At 41.7% G+C, this 22,695-nt stretch overlaps 1 protein-coding gene across 2 annotated transcripts; it reads right to left on the bottom strand.

The window, feature by feature from the left end:
• Nucleotides 1-10,154: 10,154 nt before the first annotated feature.
• plin2 (perilipin 2) lies at nt 10,155-19,672 on the bottom strand. 2 transcript variants are annotated; one of them, NM_001292455.1, is given in 8 exon segments: nt 10,155-10,951; nt 11,487-11,615; nt 11,967-12,151; nt 14,557-14,854; nt 15,854-15,936; nt 17,973-18,168; nt 19,057-19,101; nt 19,611-19,672. In NM_001292455.1, coding segments are annotated over 7 exon segments (1,461 nt in total). In that variant the 5' UTR covers nt 19,087-19,101; nt 19,611-19,672; the 3' UTR covers nt 10,155-10,411.
• Between the last annotated feature and the right edge of the window lie 3,023 nt (nt 19,673-22,695).

Raw genomic sequence — 22,695 nt, 5'->3', positions numbered from 1 at the left:
CGTTCGCCCACAAATATACAGTCAATTCACTTTACAGTATATTCTGTGAAGCTCTTTGGGACGTCCTCCCGACGTGAAAAGCGCTATATCAAATACAAGGATTATTATTATTATTAATGCTCATGCACTGTCCCCCAGCGTGAAGTAAAACACTAGCAGACTATTAGTATTATTAATATTAGAAAAGCAATTGCAAACACTTTTGCACAAAAAAAGGAAAAAAAATCTTGTCTTTTTCTTCCATGTGCCCAATCTGCAATATTCCCAGCGGTTGTTTCTTGAAGAAGCCCATGACCTATAAGATACTTCCCTTCCCAGTAACCTACTTGATATGTCCACACACAAAAAATGTCAACAGTTACTTGCATTAGCACAGTGAGGCATTCAATGTGATCAGTCACTATAAAAAACGCAAGCTCTCTTCTTCAATCCTGGATTACAAGGCTCAGAATGAGGATGGCCATAATTATCTGAGACCTCGAAGGTGATCACCAAGTGCTCACTACCAGGAAATGCACAGTAACTGATAAGAACTTGATATTAACCAAAAGGACAAGAAGTGTCGATATATCAATATTCTCTTAAAATATTACAACAACAAAATTAAATTTGTATAGGGCTTTTCACGTCGGGAAGACGTCCCAAGGCGCTGGACAGTCAGTGTTTCTCGAGCTGGGGGTCGGGGTCAGGGAGGGTGGAGGATGGGGGGGGGAAGGAGGGTGATCAAAAGCACGGTCAAAAAGGATTATCTTGAGATGGGTCTTGAAGGAGACAAGGGAGGGGGTGAGGCGGAGGGACTACGGAATGGAGTTCCAGAGGGTGGGGGCAGAGTGGAAGAAGGCCCACCCGACAATAGTGGGGTGAGGTGGGGGACATCAAGCAGGCCAGAGCCCTCTGAGCAGAGGGAGCAAACAGGATGGTAGGGGGTTAGGAGGTCGCTGAGGTAGGTGGTAGCAAGGCCTTTGAAGATGAGGACCAGGATCTTGAACTCTATCCTGTGTGTGATGGGAAGCCAGTGAAGTTGGGCAAGGATGGGGGTGACAAGTCACGGAGCCTAGTGCGGGAGAGGATACGGGCTGCGGAGTTCTGGATGATCTGCAGCCTGTGGAGGGAGGAGTTGGGGAGGCCGACAAGCAGGGAGTTTGCATAGTCAAGCCTCGATGTAATGAAAGCATGTATGAGGTTTTCGGCGGCCTGTGGTGTGAGACATTTGCAGAGCTGGGCAGAGCTGGGCGATGTTGCAGAGGTGGAGGAAGGCAGAGCAGTTCATGGCACAGATGTGGGGTAGATGATCTATTAACCAGGATGGTTCACTTTTGCCAAGCTTTTTTTGACAGGTGAAAACATGCACATTTAAACTGAACCAGACTTCTTTTCACTAGTTCCTAAAAGTCGCATTGGAATGAAAAGTTTAATAGAATAAAAATCAAGCCTTGTTATTTTATCCTTGCTGCAAAGCAAATCCTACTAGTGATATAGTTATCATCAACCTCTATCATACCTTTTTTAGATAACCTTGTGGGGAAAGGTAAGAGAAAGATAAGTGAAAGACAATGCTTTCTAGTTTAATATCAATTATTGCCCCTCTCCACTAAGCGCACAATGCCCATTCTCCGCAGTGCACCTACACAAACATCTCCTATGATTTCCTAAACCTCAATCTGTCTGGTTGCTGCTGCTCAGGCTAGACTTCCCTCTAACTTTCTCTCCCCATGCTGAGAGCCACTGCAGCTTCCACTCAATGTGTCTCACATTTGTCGCGTCTCGGATACAAAACTGAGCAGTGTTGGGAACCTGGACCTACATTCTCTCATTCTGTGGCACTCAGTGTAAGTTCTCCCAGCCAAGAGAAAGGCAATGTTTCTAATTTACTGATTGTCATTACTGTTGCCCACATTTCGATGGCAGCATAATGTAATTTGCAGTGTTGTGCACAAGAAACATTTTTAAAAGAGGCACATTTGTGGCCAATCACATTTCATATTCAAGATGAACTCTAAGAAAAAAATTGGCAAAACGTATTCAGTATTAAAACTCCCAGAAGCAGGTCTATAGGTCTAATCTGAATGGTGTCAATGTCCAAAATAGGGTAGAATTCCCCTGTTTTACTTCTAAACCCTATTATGAATTTAAACAGGCACAATTTGGCCGATATCGATATCTATATATATATTTAGAGTAGAATACAGATTTTTGATCATCTTAATTATGTCACATAGACTTGTAAACTGCCGAAGCCCCAAAATGGAAAACCATCAAATCAAATGACTCAGACATGCATACACCAATTTGCAAAGGCAATGTTTAACGTCAACTTGCCATAACAAAAGGCAAGGTGTTAACTGGATTAAACACAATGAACTGGCTGAAACTGGGCAGAAAAAACAAGTTCTTATATGGTTAATGAAAGACTCACAAATAATCAGCGTAGGATGGAAAAAAGGGGTTAAAAAGGCTTGAGTGAGCAACGGCAAGGCAGAGATCGTGGCTGTGGAAGAGGAGCGACATGCCTAAGCTAAGAACTACAACAACAACAATAAGATTACATTTGTATAACGCCTTTCACGTCAGGAGGATGTCCCAAGGAGGACAGTGTACAGCATTTCAGAACTGAGCTGGGGTCAGGGTGGGGAGAAGGGAGAGGAAGGGAAGGGGGGTGGCCAATAGCATGATCGAAGAGGAGGGTCTTGAGGTGGGACTTGAAGGAGGCTAAGGAGGGGGCGAGGTGGAGTGATTGGGGATTGGATTTCCAGAGGTTGGGGGTAGAGTGGCTGAAGGCTCTCCCGCCAATGGTGGGGCGGGTGGGTCGGGGGACATGGAACAAGCCAGAGCCGGTTGAGCAGAGGGAGCGGGCGGGTTGGTAGGGGGTTAGGAGGTTGCAGAGGTAGGGTGGGGCGAGGCCATGGAGGGCTTTGTATGTGAGGACCAGGATCTTGAACTGAATCCTCTGAAGGTTAGGGAGCCAATGGAATCAGGCGAGAGTGGGGGAGATGGGGTCACGGAGTTTTGTGCGGGAGAGGACGCGGGCTGCAGAGTTCTGGATTATCTGCAGCCTGTGGAGGGAGGAGTTGGGAAGGCTGACAAGCAGGGCATTTGCATAGTCGAACCTGGAGGTGATGAAGTCATGAACAAGAGTTTCAGCGGCCTGAGGGGTGAGGTAGTGGCGGAGTTGGGCGATGTTACGGAGGTGAAGGAAGGTCGACCGGGTCATGGCTTGAATGTGGGGGAGAAAAGACAGTTGAGGGTCAAACAAGACACCGAGGTTCCTGACTGGTTTGGTGAGTTGTAGTGAGCAACCATGTAGGTTGATGTTGCCAGAGCCTGAGGTGCAGAGGCGCTGGCGTGAGCCAATCAGGAGAGCCTCAGTCTTGTTCACATTCAACTGTAGGAAATTTGCCCTCATCCAGGACTTGATGTCCAACAGGCAGTCTGTCAGGACAGCAGTGGCCCTGGAGTTGAGGGTCGAGGCAGAAAGATAGAGTTGGGTGTTATCCGCATACATGTGGAAGTTGACCCCATGTCTGCGGATGATGTCACCAAGAGGGAGCATATATAGAGCATATAAGAGGAGAGCGCCAAGGACAGAGCCCTGGGGGACGCCAGACGTGACAGTGCGGGGACTGGAGGAGAAACCGTTAGAGGCAACAAAGTGGAAACGGTGAGAGAGATAGAAATCAAACCAGACAAGGCAGGTCTGCGAAGATTGAGTGAAGCCGTGATGACGGCTGTTTTTAGAGGGGTGGGAAATGAACCAGTGGACAAGAAAAGGTCTCCCAGGGTAAGAATCTTAAGTAAACCGCGCCCTGAATCATCTTCCGCAGTTTTATGTGTTTTATACCTAGTATAACCATCGTTTTGGTTAACAATAAATAATATCTAGTTTAATGCATTTTGTCTCTGTTCAAATACCTTACCTCGAGGTGAACAATTGGAATGGTTTGAGGACTAAACACCCTCGCCACAAAACCCTAGAGAGTCAATATTCAACCAATGCTTTCTCTGCACAAAACCTCAATAAACCTCAAATTTTGGTAGGAGGGATTCAATTTATCAGAGTTACATGTCAAAAAACAGTAATTAAAAATTAACAAAAAAACAAAAAAAAATTCAATTTTTTTAAAAAAATTCAGTATGTGGGAGTTGGTGGAGGGCAACCTGAGCACGGGTGACTTCATCTGCAGCAAATGTCTGCAACTGAGGAAGCTCCAGTTCAAAGTAGCTGAGCTGGAATCTGAGGTGCAGGCATTGCGCAGTATTCGGGAAAGTGAGAGCTTCCTGGATAGTTTCATCCTGGAGCCAGTCACTTCCCTGAGGCTTAGGGAACATATAGATTACGTTACTAGTCAGGGACAGGACAGGGTGACTGACAATCAAGCAAGTACGGGGACCCCAGGGAGAATGGCGGAGAAGCCCCAGGCTTCAATCTTGTCCAACAGATACGAGATACTTGCAACTTATGTGGACAAGGAAGCCTGTGAGGAGAATGGGCAAACTGACTCCAACACATCTATATAGGAGGCCACACAAGTGGGGGGATATAGATGGAATTTAGTTGTAATTGGGAACAAGACAGTCAGGAGGACAGACAAACTTCTTTGCAGACCCAAAGGCTCTGTTGCCTTCCTGGGGCCAGGGTGGAGGACGTCTTTTCAGGGCTGGAGAAGAATTTGTGGCAGGAGTGGGAGGATCCAATTGTGGTAATTCACATAGGTATCAACGATATTGGTAGGAATAATAGGGACGACTTGAGGAGTGAGTTTAAGGAATTGGGAATGAAATGAAAAAGTAGAACTTCCAAGGTAATAATATTGGGATTATTGCCTGAGCCATGTGCAAATTGGTACAGGCACAAACAAATTAAAGAATTAAATGAGTGGATGAAAGAGTGGTGCAGAGGGCAGGGGTTTCATTTTATGGGCCACTGGTACCAGTATTGGGCTAAGAGGGAGTTATTCCATAGAGATTCCATATTCCATCTAAACCAGGCTGGGACCAATGTCCTGGCAAAACGAATAAATAGGGAGGTAGACAGAGCTTTAAACTACTAAGGGGGGGGGGGGGAGAGGGAAGGCTACAGTTACAGTTAGTACAACTAAGAACGATGAAGGTGGTAGAGCAGATTAGTGAGGGAGAGGGTATCAAGGAGGGACAAGAAGTTCAGAAAAGAAAGTAGAGCATTAGCGAGTAGGGGAAATAGCAAGAAGTCAAAATTAAAGGTGCTATATCTGAATGCAAGAAGCATTCGTAATAAGATAGACAAATTAATGGTACAAATAGAAACAAACAGGTATGATCTAGTAGCCATTACTGAGACATGGTTACTGGGAGATCAAACATAACATAACATAACATAACATAACATAACATAACATAACATAACATAACATAACATAACATAACATAACATAACATAACATAACATAACATGTAGGAGCAGGAGTAGGCCATTCGGCCCTTCGAGCCTGGCCCGCCATTCAATCATGGTTGATCTTCTAATCTAACTCCAGCTAATAACCTAACCTTGCCTTATCCCCATATCCCTTAATCCCTATAACATAACATGTAGGAGCAGGAGTAAAAAGGGTGGGAGCTAAATATTCCGGGGTATTCGGCATATAGGAAAGATAGGCAACATGGAAAATGAGGTGGGGCGTAGCCCCGCTAATAAAGGATGGGATAAAAACAGTAGAGAGGAAGGATTTTAAATCAAAAAATCAAGATGTAGAGCCAGTAGGGGTGGAATTACGAAATAACAAGGAGCAGAAAACATTAGTGGGAGTAATTTATAGACCCCCAAACAGCAGTCACAGTATTGCACAGAGTTTTAACCAGGAAATGAAAGGAGCATGTAGCAAAGGAAATACACTAATTGTGGGTGATTTTAATCTTCATATAGATTGGGAAAACTGAATTGGCAAAAGTAAGTTAGAGGAGGAGTTTATAGAATGCATTAGAGATAATTTTCTAGATCAGTTTGCTGAGGAACCAACCAGGGAACAGGCTATCCTAGATCTTGTTTTATGTAATGAAATATGGCTAATCAGCAATCTGGAAGTTAAGGTTCCTCTTGGGCAGAGTGACCATAACCTGATAGAATTTAGCATTAAGTTAGAGAGTGATGTAGTTAAGTCCGAAGCCAGTGTCTTAAATTTAAATAAAGCCAACTTTGCGGGTATGAGAGAGGATTTAGCTAAAATAGACTGGGGAAGTCACATATTTCCTTGAGGAATAAAAATACCATGGTTCAAACATGGCTAACTAGAGCAGTTAGGGAAAGTATAAAATTAAACGAAGAGACCTATAATACTGCCAAAAAGAGCAGTAAATCCGAGGATTGGGAGGGCTTCAGAGACTAACAAAGAAAATCTAAGAAACTGATTAGGACGGAGAAAATGGATTATGAGGCCAAATTAGCTAGGTACATAAAGACAGCCTGTAAGAGTTTTTACAATTACATAAAGAGGAAGACTAGCAAAAGTGAATGTGGGTCCATTACAGGCAGAGACAGGAGGAATTATAATGGGGGATAAAGACATGGCAGAATCATTAAATAAATACTTAGCTTCTGTCTTCAAGTTAGAAGACTGAAAACTTACCAAATATAGAGGGGGAACCAAGAAGCCAATGTTAGTGAGCAACCTAGGGAAATTAACATAAGTAAAGAATTAGTACTAGTAAAACTGTTGGGATGAAAAATGACAAATCCCCTGGACCTGATGGCCTGCTTCCTAGGATTTTAAAAGAGATGGCTGCAGAGATAGTGGATGCCTTGTATTTGATCTTCCAAAATTCTCTGGATTCTGGAACGGTTCCCATTGATTGGAAGATCGCAAACGTAACACCACTATTTAAGAAGGGTTTGAGAGAGAAGATGGAGATCTATAGACCAGTTAGTCTGTCATCGGTGGTAGGGAAAATTCCAGAATCCTTAATTAGGGATGTCGTAGTGGGGTACTTAGAAGACCATAACATGATTAGGCAGAGTCAACATGGCTTTACAAAAGGGAAGTCATGCTTAACAAATCTTTTAGAGTTTTTTGAGGATGTAACTAGTAGGTTAGATAGGGGGGAATCCAGTAGATGTAATATATTTAGATTTTCAGAAGGCATTCGACAAGGTGCCACATAAAAGGCTGCTACACAAGATTAGGGCCCATGGAATTAAAGGCAGTATATTAGCATGGATCGAAAAGTGGCTAACGGGTAGAAAACAGAGAGTAGGGATAAACGGGTCCTTCTCACATTGGCAGGATGTTACTAGTGGAGTGCCACAAGGATCAGTGCTTGGGCCTCAACTATTTACAATCTATATCAATGATCTAGACGAGGACATGGAACTTAAAATATCTAAATTCACAGATGATACTAAGCTAGGTGGGAGAGTAAGCTCTGAGGATGACACAAAAAGATTGCAAAGGAATATAGATAGGCTAGGTGAGTGGGCAAGAAGGTGGCAGACGGAATATAATATGGGGAAGTGTGAAGTTATTCACCTTGGTAGAAAATCAGATTATTTTCTAGAAGGGGAGAAACTAGATAGTGTTAGTGTTCAGAGGGATTTTGGTACACCAGTCACATAAAGTTAGTATGCAGGTACAGCAAGCAACTAGGAAGGCTAATGGTGTGTTGGCATTTATTGCAAAAGGGTTAGAATACAAGAGTTTTGTTTTATGGCACTATCACCTCTTTAACCCATCAACTAACACATTCTCTCCTTTGTCTTCTATTTTGTATTCTTTGTCGTCTTGTTCTGCCTCCCCCTCTCAACTTGTCCTTAAAAACCTCTCCCTCCCAACATGCCCCAGTTCTGATGAAGGGTCGTGGACCCAAAACGTTGACTTACTTTCCTTTCTCCATAGATGCTGCCTGACCTGCTGAGTTTTCCCAGCTCTCTGTTTTTGTTTCAGATTCCAGCATCTGCAGTATTTTGTGTTTTGTCCTAGAATATTGTATGCAGTTTTGGTCTCCTTATTTAAGAACAAACATACTCACCTTAGAGGGGGTGCAGTGTAGATTCACTAGGTTCGTTCTTGGGATGAGGGGGTTGACCTATGAGGATAGGTTGAGTAAACTAGGCCTATATTCTCTAGAATATAGAAGAATTAGCAGTGATCTTATAGAAACATATAAGATTCTTATTGGGCTTGACAGAGTAGACAGTGTGAGACTGTTTCCCCTGGAAGGAGAATCTATAACTAGGGGTTACAGTCTGAAGATTAAGGGTCAGCCCTTTCAGACAGAGTTGAAAAAACACTTCTTCACTCAGAGGGTAGTGAATTTATGGAATGCTCTACCCCAGAAGGCTGTAGATGCTCAGTCCTTGAAATATTCAAGACTGAGATTGATAGATTTCTCAAGGATAGAGGGATTAAGGAATATGGAGATAAGGCGGGCAGATGGAGTTAAGTTAGCAGATCAGCCATTATCTTATTGAATGGCGGGCAGGCTTGAAAGGTTGAATGGCCTATTCTTGCTCCTAATTCCTATGTTCCTATAACTATTAGTTACTGCTTATTGTGGCCAACAGGTGGTGTCCTTGCCAAATTTTTCACCAAAGTACTTTTTCAAACTTAATACAACTTCAACTGCTTAGTCGCGTGGATTTGAAATATCATAACAGTGAGACGGTGGCTCACCATCCTGTAGATAAAGAATGGCGGAGTGGGGACCAGTAAAGGGCAGCAGAACCTCCAGGAAAGGACATCTCGAGACTCCCACCTCTGCGGAGGTGCAAAGGCTCTTCCTGCAGCAACAAGAGCTGGGTTCTGTACTGTATTAATAATAATAATCCTTGCATTTGATACAGCACTTTATTACTTCTTCCAAGCGTCTCAAAACCCTTCACAAGATATACTGTAAAGTGACTGTATTTTGTGGGAGAACCACAGCAGTCAGTTGCGCACAGCAGTGTTTCACTGCTGGGAGTATGTGTGTGTCAGGCTACCAGGTCCCCCCTCCCACCCTCACTAAGCTATGGGGAGGAGGGGTCAGGCTCATCTGCCAGGCTCAACCCCCTCACTCACCTGCTCTTGTTATCTCCCCCCCCCCCCACTCACTCACCCACATTAGATATATTATAAACAGTCCTCTCACAACCAATTCTTGAGGCATCCTAACGCGTGACCCCTGTGTCCATATGTAATTTTCTCCTGTTTTGAGTGATTTTTTTATCTAGAGCTTTACTCCCACTCTACTCTTTCCACTGATCAACAAATGTGTAACAGGATATAAATTAAGACCACAATCATAAGGAAAATAGAGGTTAGATTTTCTTTGAGGGTTATTAGAATGTAGAATAACTGACTACGGATGTGTCTTCCGCAGAGTATGAAGCAGGTTTTAAAACAATATTGGGACAAAAAGTTGAGGAAAACTGATGTTAAAGGGCATGTAGAAAGAGAAGCAACATGGGATTAGAACTAGAGAGCTCCAATGTGGGGGACACCTTGATCCCTCCACCTGAGGTTTATTCCACCTACCTAAGTGAGCATGATGGCAGGAGGAAAGCATCATGGAAATTAATCGAGTAGATTCACTTACAAGATCAGTCAGGGCTCAGTGCAGCATTGCTCTGCAATGTGCATAGTATCTATCACAGACATTCACAGATGCTCAAGCTAAAGTGAGATCAGAGTGAGATTCATGTGAAGTTGGTGATATAAATCCAACAGCTCATATCATATTGATAATCCTGGTGTTGTGCATAACAGGATCAGTTTATTAAAGCTTGGTTTCTTTCTCAAGTTGTGTAGGATGCTCCAACATTTGATGTAAAATGGTCAAAGAGCAGTTGAACCAAAATTGTAGCAAATTTCTTTCCAAGTGTAGCCACATCTCCAGAGGCTCACAGCTACTTAGTTTTAGTGTGTGGTTTAACCAAAGATTGTGCAGAATTCTGTAAAATTCTTTCATTTCGTGTTAATTCAGGACAGGTTTATGTAGTACTTTAAAGAACTAGCTCCCAAAGTTAAGACATTTCCTTTATTTGTGCATTTGCAATTTTAATTTAGAAAATATTAGAGACCAAGAAGAATTTCAGGCCTCAGATGCTTCAATACAATCTAGTTCTTTACTTAAATGCAAATTACCTGATTGTAGAAGAAACATTTAAAAGAGTTAGATTGAAGTTTTGAACATCAAGACATCCACATGGTCAGATTGCTCTTGAAGTATTTATTAAGTGCATATGAATATGAAATACAAACTTAAAAAGCAGTCTAAAGCAAGAGGAATACCACACTGGGACTAAATTAGCCGTGAAAGTAATCAAATCCGAGTAATACCATTCCTGTATTACAGCAATCTAAATGGTCATTCTTCCCATCTTTCAAAGTAAAAAAAATTAAACACAAGAGCAAAGGCAATGATGTGAACAGTTATAAAATGAAACAGAATCAGGCATCACACAAACTTAAGACTGATGAATTTCATTTTCTTCCTTAGTGGCGTCCGTGTCCCCTTCTGTGGCCTCAGCTTCTACTTCCGTGGACTTAGTCTCCCCTTCTACAGCCTCAGTCTTCCTTTCCATGGCCTCAGGCTCCCTTTCCGTAGCCTTCATCTCCTCTTCTGTGGACTTTGTTTGCCCTTCTGTGGACTTTGTCTGCTCTTCCCCCTGCTCAGGGTGCTGGGATTCACCCAGTTGTGGGTAAAAGGGACCTACTAGCCAATTCAGGGCCGTGTTGTTGACCAAGTAATCCATTACTCCATCCAGTGTCTCCTTCATTTTGGTTAGCTGCTCTTTGCTTGTGGTGAGGATCTGCTCGGTCAGTTCTTTGAAGGAAGCAGGTGACTTGAATGTAGCGTACACATCCCTGGCCAAAATATTGATATTCTGGACCTGTACTTGAATATTCTGTGGTAAATCTTGGATGCTGCTTTTAAGAGTGAGGCAGGTGGCCTGCAGCTGTTGGCTCAGGTTCCAAGCAATAGCAAGTGTACGGGATTCAATTTGCTATGAAGAAAACATCCAATTTAGTTTGGGACTAAAATTGTACAATTTTATGACTTCCCAAGTGGACCATCATCTGCGTCCAATTTAAATTCCCAGAAAAGAACACCCAGATCATTGTCTAAGATATATATTAGTCGGCCTGGCTCAGTTGGTAGGTTCTTGGTCTGAATCAGGTTGTGGGTTCAAGCCAATGTCAGGACTTTGCATTGACAGTCAAGGCAACACTCCAATACTGCTTTGTTGTAGGTGTATTCCTTTGAATTAATTAAACTGAGGCACTGACTGCCCATTCAGGTGGATGTTAAAGACCCTATGGCACTACTCAAAAAGAGAAAGGAGTTTCTCTCAGTGTCCGGGCCAAAAATTCCCCCCTCTTCACCCCATCCAAAAGTTGGTTACTTCATAGCTGTTTGTGGGACATTGCTCTGTGCAAATTGGCTGTTGTGTTCACCCACAAAACACAGTCACTGAACTTTATAATTTATCCTGTGAAGCGGTCCTGTCTTTACGTGGATTCAAAGTTCAAAACACATACCTCTGCTGTTTGAGACTGGTCATTTTCAACCAGATATCGTCTCCATTCACACCATTTCTGGTAAAGTACTTCCTGGGTATTGTAGATCTTTTGGTTTGCTGTGCCCAAATTTTCTTTGGCATTCTCGATCTGGAACAGCACATTCAACATTAAACTGGCAGTGGCAAAACTACCTGACCAGGGCGCTTGCAGGACTGATCTCAAACAATCTACTAGTGTATAACTAGGAAAATTTAAGAAATAATGAAATTAAATACACTGAATTTACATACTCCACTACAAATCTAGGCTTCTAGCAATACAATACATTTTTCCTGATTAGCTCACCATCTAAAGACAGAAAATTGAATTGCTAGTAGGATTAAATGGAATCAGAACAAGTAGTTCAGTACAATAATTTAGTTTAAGTAAAAAAAATTCTACAATCTGTACACAATAGTTTTAGAAAAAAATAATTTGCATTAAATGGTGGAAACTTACCAGGTCAACCGTAGAGTGGAGCTGAGATACTGCTTCCTGACTACGTTGTTTAGCATTGCGTATTTTAGCCAAAGCTTGCTGATAAGCTCGCTGAGGGACTTTGACAGAAAGGGATCCAAGTCTGACAAAACAGCTTGGTTTTGGAGTCCCAATGTCAAATCCTTCAATATCTTTGACTTCTTTAGCTGTAAGTTAAATACACTTCAGTAAGTCAACTACTGGGCAGTTGATGGAAGTTGGTTTCAGAGCCAACTGGTTTCCTTGAGTAAAACTATTTTCATTCTATTATCTTGTAAGAGTGTGAATGTATTCATAATAATTCACATTTGTAGCAGTAGCATTCTATAAACAAGGGAACTTTTTTTTTTAAAAAAAGTAAAATTGGGGAAAATAACCTTGGAATTCAAAGAGGTTTGACCCGGCCCGCCCCACCATCAGTAGTCAGGCCTTCAGCCTCTTTGCCCCCACCCTTTGGAACTCCATCCCACATTCCATTCTCCTTCCTCCCTTGCCTGCTTCAAGGCATGTCTCAAGACCCTCCTCTTCGACCACACCTTGGTCACCCTCCTACCCCTACCCTCCCTGTTTTCCACCCCTCCGGATCCCAACACCCTGTTTGGGTCCAAATCCCTGATTGTCCAGCACCTTGGGACGTCCTCCTGATGTAAAAGGTGCTAATAAATGTATTTTTTTGTTGTTGAGGCAATATACACAGGAGAGGGTTAGAAGCCTGGATCACCCACTTGTTTTTTTTTCGTAGCTCTTTGGGCAGTTAATAATGGAGATGGATGGTCCCTCAAATTTGATGGACCTGATCTCCCACAGAGTTTTGAACAAGCATGTGACTTAACTTCATCAGCCATGGCCATCAGTGAATCAATTAGATTTTAAAAAGCTAATGTGACAAGGTAAGAAGAGTAGTTTTATATATTAGGTTCCAGATAAACTTTTCACATGTTAAAGTTTTGTAACATTCTTTCAGGGAGCTCATTGCTTACCTACTTGCTGCATGTAGGATAATAACTCAATACGGCTTACAGGCAATTTTGAAATGCTACAGATAAAACAAATGCAACTAGCCCAGACATGATATATGCATGGCATTTTACAAGAACAGTCAAGCTGGAGTCTTCTAGCACAGAATATTCAATATTTCTCTTCCTTTGTACCCATCCCTGCCTCACACTCAAGCTGTAATCCAACAAAAAAGTAAACCATCAAGCAAGTACTATATTTAGACAACCAGGTTGAGGAATTGAAAGAACTTGGGCTCAAAACCTTCAGTACATCTCCCATTTCCAGTTCCTCACCTCCATTTTCTGTTTTAAGGAAAGAAATGTTGACGAGAAAGAAAAACATATGTACGGACTTCAACTGGCAACACAACTTCACCACCATTACTATTCAATTTGTTTTAGATGTTAATGCAAGGGAAAAAGTCATTTTTTTTACAAAATATATATTTATTTATTTGTTGAGATATATATATATATATATATTGACACACACATATATACATACGCTTATCTCAGGTAGTTTCAAACCCGGTTCAGAAAAGAAGACGCAGCATATTATTATCCTGTTACAGGACGCAACATACTCAGCTCCTTGTGGCCAGGGGTAGCAGGGGTTACCTCTGCATATTCCACTTTAGTAGGAATATGCTATTTATAGCACAGTAGGTTGCTATAAAACACAAAGCAGATGCTGTTCTGGAAGACAAAACCCTCAAGCTACATTTTGTTCACAATCTTGGTATCAAGTTTGACCTCACACAGATTCTCTGATAACTTGAAAACGGACAGCTGGTCCATGGCGTAGACTGCCTCCTCCCTGCCCCCCAAATCACTTGCTCATTCATGTCTGAAGTCACATTAAGTACAGACTGCTCTACCCACAAGCCTTAGTTCCACTCTCCGGTGCATTCAAAACTCTGCAGCCTGTGTTTCTCTCCAGAAGCAGAATTCTCACATCCATTACTTCCATCCTCACCAGACTTCACTAGTTCCCAATACTACAGCGTAATTACTTCACAATTCTCACTCTAACTTACAAATGCCTTCAATCTCCCCCCAATCCATGCATTTTCATCCAACCCCATTCATCTGTCTGTACCTTCTACTCCTGATTCTGGCCTATTATTTAATACTCATTCTCTTAGTCCCAATGTTGGTTGCAAAGCCTTAAAACCACAAAGATCCATCCTCTGGAATTCTAAACAAAAAAAATTGCCTTGTTTCCCCACCTTCAAAAACATGGATTTCAACCATGATTTTAGTCAAGATCCATGATTCTTGCTAGTTGGGCCCTTAATATCCCCCCCCCCCCCCCCCCCCCCCCCCCCCCCCCCCCGCCCCCAAAGTACTTTAAGACTTTCATTCTAAGTGAAAATTGTTGTGTTGTTGTTTAGAGATATGACGTTTGATTGAATTATGCAGCTTCAGTGCCTGGAAATGGAGCATTGTTAAACCGTATCAATGACCATCCATCCCACCATCATGATCAAGGTAGTGAGTTTAAAATTCCAGGGACAGAGACAGACAGACAGGATGCTCAATCTTAAAAGCAATTACTATTACACATGGCCCACCTTGTTCATCATCAGTAAGAGGAAGATAGTGATCTAAAAGGGCCTCTGAAGTGCTCAAGGCAGAATCCATTCCGTTACTGAACATTTTAGCCACACTCGATCCCAAGACTGTATTAACACTGCCATTCACCATTGCCTTGGTCATCTTCACACTTCCATGGACAGTTTCCTTGGTCCGGTCAAATACTCCAGTAATAGTGCTGGCAACAGACTCCTTTGCACCACTCACAGTATGAGTTACAGCATCCTTAGCACCAATCACTTTTATATTGACCATAACCTTTACATCAGCAACAACCTGCAAAAACATGCACAACCTTGTTTCACTCCATGGGCAAAAACCTCAAAAATATTGCAGCAAGGTCACTCTGCCCTTGGACTGACTTTCTAAGCACTTAAGATGAGTTCTCCGTGTATATGGTGCCACTTACGATGAAGGAGGCTAAACCGGAAGCTGGTGTTGTTGAAGCACAACTGTATTTGTAACCTTTAGAACTACATCCTGCAGTCCCTCCGCCTTGGCCCCTCCTTTGCCTCCTTCAAGACCCATCTCAAGACCCTCCTCCTCGACCGTGCTTTTAATCACCCTGCTTTCCCCCCCTGCTCTCCACCCTCCCTGATCCCAAACCCCAGCTCGGGTCGGAAACACTGACTGTCCAGAGCCTTGGGACGTTCTTCCGACGTGAAAGGCACTATACAAATGTAATTTTGTTGTTATTCAAGTAATGGCGTCAGGCCAAAATCTCCCAGCCCAATATAGGTTGCAGTCGAGCTGCACAAGATCTCACCCACTGCACCATTTCATTCTGTACAGAAAAGATACAAGGATTCGTACTGTGCCCTGCTGACTAACCCTTCCGGTTCTTAAATTCGGGAATTCTTTGTGAAATGTTTTTACTCCTTAGCCCCATACGAGTTTTAATTTTACTGCTCTAAACAATATTGGAACAGGCACACAATAGTGCTATGCAACTCCACACCACCCACTTAAAAAAAGTGATCAGTCAAATCCTGCTTGACCTGGGTCATAAGATCAGACGTTACAATAGTTTTTAAATTCTGATAACATTTTTCTATTTTGAAACATTCAATCTGTAGCAACTCTGTCCTTGTGGCAATAGATGTACATTATAAAAAGGACACTGCCTTGCTAATACAATGTCACTAGCCTCATTGAGGCCAAATTAATCTGGTTTGTTTATCTCCAAATAAACAAATAGGCTACGGAAGATTCAAAAGCCCCAAAACAGCACTGTAAAAGTGATAGACAATTATTTGAATTGTATAATTACAATACCTTGTCAGTGGGTTGAAGGAGAATAGGCAGTGTCTCTTCAATCCTGTCTAGTCCTTTGCAGGCATAATCATTGGCAAATGTAACTGCAAAAAGAATTAGGTTGTTAAGTTTGCACAGAGGTTTGTCTGTAGTACATCACTTAGGCTCAAAACTAAGATGTTAAAATTGCTGTTTAGAATGTGACACCTAATTTGGTTTATAAAATTATAAACGGATTTAACAGGCTGAATAGTGAGCAACTATTTCCTCTGCAGACAGAATTGAGGACTAGAGGCTATAGTCTTAAACTTGAGGCTAAACCGTTTAAAAGTGAAATAAGGGAATATATTTTCATGCAGCGGGTGGTGCGAGTGTGGAATTCACTGCTCCAGAGTCAATCGAAAGATTTAAAAGGCAAATAAATACTTGATATGCAGGGATATTAAGGGGTATGGAGAGAGGTGGAATTGAATTGCAGATTGGCCATGATCTTGGGAAATGGTGGACAGGCTCGATAGGCTGACTGGCTACTCCCATTCCTACGTTCCTTTGGTACTTTTGGGACATGGAGTCCTGTAGCTCAGTGATTAGAGCATTCACCTCACAAGCAAGAGACCTGGGTTTGATTTCCGGCAGGGCGAAACGTTGGGCAAGTTTCCTTACTCCACAGGCCTCTGTTTACTTAGCAGTAAGTAGGAACTCGGTTGTTAGTTGATTAGCGGATCACTTTTTCGGGGGTAATAATTCCTTCCAAAAATGTTTTAAAAAAATAATAATTTGCTCACTCAATCCACAACTAATTATGGGACACTGCTGTGTGCAATTGGCTGCTGCATTTCGCCCAAAAAATATACAGTCAATTCACTATACAGTATACTCTGTGAAGCACTTTGAGATATCTCAAAGACATGATAAGGCACTGTATCAAATGCAAGGATTACTATTATTATAGTAATTTAATATGATTTCACATCAAAAGATTGAAATTGTTGCACTTATGCCAGTGCTGTCAAACTTCATGCTTCCATTGGCATTAGAACTTGTAAAACAAGTTTTTAATCCAATTTAAAAAAAACACTTTGTAATCCCACTTCCAAAAAGTTGTGATAGGAGCAACAGGAGTTGAAAAAAAAACTAATTTTGAAATGCAGCAAACAATGTTTATTTGTAAAATGGAGAGTTAAAAGGTAAGATTTAGTTCAGTTAACAATAGTGTTTCAGGATCGACATGCAAATCCAACCCAGAGAAGGGAGAAGCTTCTGTAGATTTGCTATTAGGCAAGGGTTAATAGTTCAGGAATCTCACTTCTCCCCCAATCAGGAGTTTGCAGATACTTCAAAGCCCTGCAGTAACAAATAGAATCAATATACTAAATCAGCTCCAGGGAAGATAAACCCTTCTGTTGCACCCAATGTCAAGCAGCTGCTACAAAAATTCAATGCGCACATGGTTGAGACAGCTATGAGTGTACGAATAGGTTATCAATGCCACACAGCTGTTGCATAGCTGGAACTAGGTGAAAGGCAAGAGGATGCACAACTCTGCATCTTGGAACTAGGCAACTGTTCAGCACCATTACATTTTCAACACAGCTCACAAGACTATGCGGTCTTAAAAATTTAAGGTGGCACAGAATTGTATAAAATTGTCTCCACTTGTAAGGGTTTGTTTTATGAAAGGTAGAAAAACAGGTTTAAAATGAAGATTTTTCTGGTAATTCTGTGCAAACTTAAGTTGTTGTTGTTGTATACATATTGCTGTGACGCAAATGAGATGTTGTAACTAAGCTAACAGACCATTAACACCTTTAAGATTTATACAGTGCTACAGTACATTTCCGGTTTACAATGAACAATTATAACACAAGTGTTTTTCACCGTCAGTAGGCCATCATTTTGAAGTAGTCAGAGAAGCATCCAATTATAGATCTATGCAGCAGTATTAAAAACTACCATGTTGTTATGTGCAATCATACTGATCTTGTGGTTCAAAAGTTTATATTGGACAGAATTAGATTTAAATTTGAACACAATAAAACAACAAAATTACATTTGTATAGCGGCTTTCAAGTCGGGAGTACGTCCCAAGAAGTTGGAAAGCTTTTTTACAGTAGTCACATTCCCAGCTCCCCACACTTACTTTGTGGCTCCAGCTTCTGGATGATTGGCATGGCACTGGTGACCGCTACAGCCGTAATGACCGTCACTCCTTTCTCTGCAACTTCACAAACCGATTTCAAGTAGGGATGATTCTCCTTTGTGTTGCAGTACACAGAGATTACCATATTGTAGGCGGTACTCACAAGTGGCAAGTTAGCAACTCTGCCAACCACACTCTGCGACAGGTTCAAAAATAAGTCAGTAATGCATAAATACTATAATAATCTGTAATAATTATAATAATAATTAAAGTAATAAATATGTGCAATCATACTGATAATAATTATTATTCATAAAGAATAACCAATCTTTCCATACAAAACATGAAATAATGGATTACTGTACAGCGACTTCAATTAAAGTTTTCACATACGTGGACATCAAAATCAGACTTGGTTTTGCATCCCTGGGTACAGTCAAAAAGCCGACTGATACTCTCCACAGAGAAAGCACCCCATCTCACAGGAATGGCTACTTGGCCAAGGTATTAGGGTACCTTGTCTACAAGCATAAAACCATATCTGAACAAGTCAATGTCTTCAACCAAGGAGGCAAGCGGGTGGCGTCATTGAGGAATGTACAAATTTCAGCCAAGGTCACAAGTGGAATCAGACAGTACAGAATATATACAATTATTCATTCCAAAAGGCAGGGCGAAACCTTGGGCAAGTTTCCTTACTCCACACGCCAAATAATAATCCCTCAAGAAAATAAACCAATAATAAACTGATCATTTCAATCCACGACTGCTTGTAGTACACTGCTGTGCGCAATTTGGCTGCTGCATTTCGCCCACAAATATACAGTCAATTCACTTTACAGTATATTCTGTGAAGCGCTTTGTCTAGAACACGTGAAAAGCGCTATATCAAATGCAAGGATTATTATTATTATTAAGTCACTTTAAGCAACACAAATCTAAAGCTACCCCTAAAGAAAAAAGTGAGATTATAAAATACTTCACAACGGGTCAATGAAGTAAAAATACTTTTAAAATGAAAATACTTCGAAATATTTAAAAATACAGAGAGATTAAAGTCGGAACAACACTACATAAAGTTTACCTGCTGCATTTCTGCTGCCTTCGAGCCCATGACTTGTATCCTGAGCTGTGAACACAAAGGTTAACCACGATTTTACATGAACAGAAACTTTGAAACAAAAGAGAACACATTTCTTCACATTTATTCTCCCTCTTGTTCCTTCCACCCAATATGAAGTAGCCAGGATATGGGGATGGGGGGAGAAAACTTGTGCCAATGTTTTACATTTGGCTGGAAAATTCTACCTATTTTATAATAATAAAATAATTTTTATTATTTTTTTAATCCTTACCTGGTTAACCCCCCCCTCCCCTGTTGAAACAGGTTAATTTAACTGTGCATAAAGGAGCTACAGTGCTCAGCTCCCAGTCTAGTACAGCGCAGTCCAGCACGGGGGGAAGGAAGCCTTTTGTTAAGAAGCTGGTGAGGAAACGCTCCCAAAAAGCATTTGGAAGATGTCGGGTTGAATTCAGCGGAGGATTAAAGCAGCTTCAAGTTTTCTCCCTGGCTGCGCACACCGGACACCAGATGCAGCTGGTGGAACAAAACAAATGGGTTTCACGTTGAGCACTAACCTGTTGTCTCTGGGCTGTGTTTGAGGCTTGCTCGTCAATTGCTCTCACTCTGCTCTGTCGGTGCTGGGAGTGACGCGCCAGCCTGTATTTATCACCCACTCCCTCTCCCTCTTCTCTCCTCCTCCCCTCCTCTCCCACATAACGTCATTGAGCTGCAATCCAAGGCTGCAAACCAAGTGACCTCTCTGACACTCTGCAGAAGTGAAAGCTGCTTTACAGCAAGCAAGCAAGCCAGGCAGCATTCCGGGCAAGCAATACATTATAAGGCGATCTCTTTGGGAGAGGATTATCCCCCCCGCAGAACTGAATGGGAGATGGGAGGGAGAGAAATCCAGATTTTGTGTATAAGTAAATGCACATTGATATCCATCTCTGGATATTAGCTGAACCTCAATCTAACTCAGGACTATTCCATGGGAACCTGCCCCCCCCCACCCCCACCCCGATTTATTGCATCAGATATCTATTTGCTATGTTTACTTGATTTTAATAAAACGTAAATATTCTGTAAGGTTGATCTTAAGCGCATGTCAGATTTGAGTCACAAATATCAAAGTTACTGTTGTATAGTACTTTGATTCAACATGATGACAATTCATTAACCCATTCTTTTACCCTTGGGAGGCACGGGTACAAAAAGCGGAAGCTTTGACTACAATTTTTCAATCTTCGTTGGATACAGGGGTGGTGCCAGAGGACTGGAGAGTGGCCAATGTTACTCCCCTGTACAAAAAGAGACAGAAGGACAAACCTGGGAACTACAGGTCAGTCAGCCTAACATCAATAGTGGGGACATTCCTGGAGACTATAATCCGGGACAGAATAAATCTTCATTTAGAAAAATATGGGTTAATTAGGGACAGCCAGTATGGATTTGTTAAAGGCAAATCTTGTCTAACAAATCCAATAGAATTTTTCAATGAGGTAACGGAGAGGGTGGATAAAGGTAGTGCAGTTGATGTAGTTTATATGGACTTTCAAAAGGCATTTGACAAAGTGCCACATGAAAGACTTGTAAGAAAGATAGAAGCCCATGGTATAAAAGGGACAGTGGCAGCATGGATCCAGAACTGGCTGGGAGACAGAAAGCAGAAAGTGGTGGTAAACGGCTGCTTTTCTGACTGGAGGCAAGTGTACAGTGACCTCCCTCAGGAATCGGTATTAGGACCACTGCTCTTCTTAATATACATAAATTATCTGGACTTGGGTATAGCAAGTACCATTTCCAAGATTGCGGATGACACAAAGTTAGGTAGGGTAGTGAACAGTGAGAAGGATAATAGCCAACTGCAGGAAGACATAGACAGAATGGTAAAATGGGCAGACACATGGCAGATGAATTTCAATGTGGAGAAATGCGAGGTAATGCATTTTTGGTAGAAAGAATGAGGGGGGCAATACAGGCTGGTAATACAATCTTAAGGGGGTAAAAGAACAGAGAGACCTGGGGGTGCAGGTAACTGAATCCTTGAAGGTGGCAGGACAGGTAGATAAAACTGTAAAAAGGGCATATGGGATTCTAGGCTTTATAAATAGGGGCATAGAGTACAAGAGTCAGGAGGTTATGATTAACCTCTATAAAACACTGGTTAGGCCTCAGTTAGAATACTGCGCCCAGTTCTGGGCACCACACTATAGGAAGGATGTTAAGGCATTGGAAAGGATGCAGAGGAGATTTACAAGAATGGTACCAGGAATGAGGGACCTTGATTATGAGGAAAGGTTAGAGAGGATGGAATTATTCTCATTGGAGCAGAGAAGGTTACGAGGAGACCTAATAGAGGTCTTCAAAATCATGAGGGGATTTGATAGGTTAGAAAGGGAAAAACTGTTTCCACTGGTGGGTGTGTCGGTGACTTAAGGTCACAGATTTAAAATAGTCTCTAAAAGAAGCAGAGGGGAGGTGAGAAGAAATTTCTTCACGCAGCGAGTTGTTCGAATCTGGAATACATTGCCTGAAAGGGTGGTGGAGGCCGATTCGATAATAACTTTTAAAAACACGGTGGATGGGTATTTGAGGAGGACAGGACTGTAGGGTTATGGGGAAAGGGCTGGGGAGTGGGATTGACGTTACATTGCTCTTTTCAAAGAGCCGGCACAGACTCGATGGGCCGAATGGCCTCTTTTGTGCTGTACGATTCTATGATTCTATGATTCTTTTATTAGCTGTGAACTTAGTTCCAATTAAGCACATTTAAAGACATTTCTCCCTAAACAATGGGGTATTTCTTCCATCTCCTTGGGCTCCAATCTATCCATCCCAAGAATTCACACAAGGTGTTCCCAAAACCATGCCAATGCCGTTCTTAAACCAATCGCTAAAGGTCCACATAAATCCACACTTGCTGTTTGATTTTCAAAGGTATCAAGGTACTGTGATGGCTTCAGGTAACGCTGAGTTGAGATAACTTTACTGTACCTCACAAAACTCTTTCATGCAACCATATCCAATCCATCTGAGTTTTATGTATAAAAGACTTCAAAAGAGAATGCTTCAGAGAGAACCAGGCAGGCGCTTTAAGGTCACTATACGCAAACTCTAATTGTCGAATGAATCATAGAATATTGCAGCATATTCAGCCCACCTATTTTGCTCTGTTTTTTTCTTTCCAAGTGTCCCTATCTAACCTCACTCTCCTGCTTGTTTCCCATACCCTTTAATATTTCTCTTTTACCCAAATCCCTTTTAAAATATTGGATGGACTCCGGCTCAATTATGGGCTGGGCCACATTCCAACCATAGAACCACTCTATGGCACAGGAGACTAGGGTACCCTGTGCTATATCACTGTGCCATCTACCAAGATTGATCCTTTGATTTAAAGATTTTAGATGAACAAACACAGACTATATATTTTCAATTTGACATTATCTTGAGTAAAGCACAAGCCAATTAATGATTAAGAGGATGAAACTCTTGAACTGCTGTTCATGATTGTTGTACTTTGATCTTTGGTTTGTTTGATGAAACATGGCAAAATACATTTAACATGTAACTCTGCGCATCAGTAATATTGTGTAAGTGGGTCAATTGTCAGACATTGAAATTTCACAATTCACATTATAAATAGCACCCCATTGCATA

Source organism: Callorhinchus milii, unplaced genomic scaffold (assembly GCF_018977255.1).
Source record: "Callorhinchus milii isolate IMCB2004 unplaced genomic scaffold, IMCB_Cmil_1.0 Scaffold1, whole genome shotgun sequence".
NCBI classification, from domain to species: domain Eukaryota; kingdom Metazoa; phylum Chordata; class Chondrichthyes; order Chimaeriformes; family Callorhinchidae; genus Callorhinchus; species Callorhinchus milii.
This window is presented reverse-complemented; position numbering and strand designations above follow the sequence as displayed.

What these genes read in the sequence shown, in the direction of transcription:
- plin2 (XM_007892599.2), bottom strand. Translation starts at nt 19,086, where the DNA reads ATGGGCTCGAAGGCAGCAGAAATGCAGCAG. An exon ending in TCTTACTGATGATGAACAAG is followed by an intron (nt 12,152 to 14,556) that starts GTGGGCCATGTG and finishes TTTAACTTACAG; the next exon opens with CTAAAGAAGTCAAAGATATT. An exon ending in ACCAGTCTCAAACAGCAGAG is followed by an intron (nt 10,952 to 11,486) that starts GTATGTGTTTTG and finishes TTTTCTTCATAG; the next exon opens with CAAATTGAATCCCGTACACT.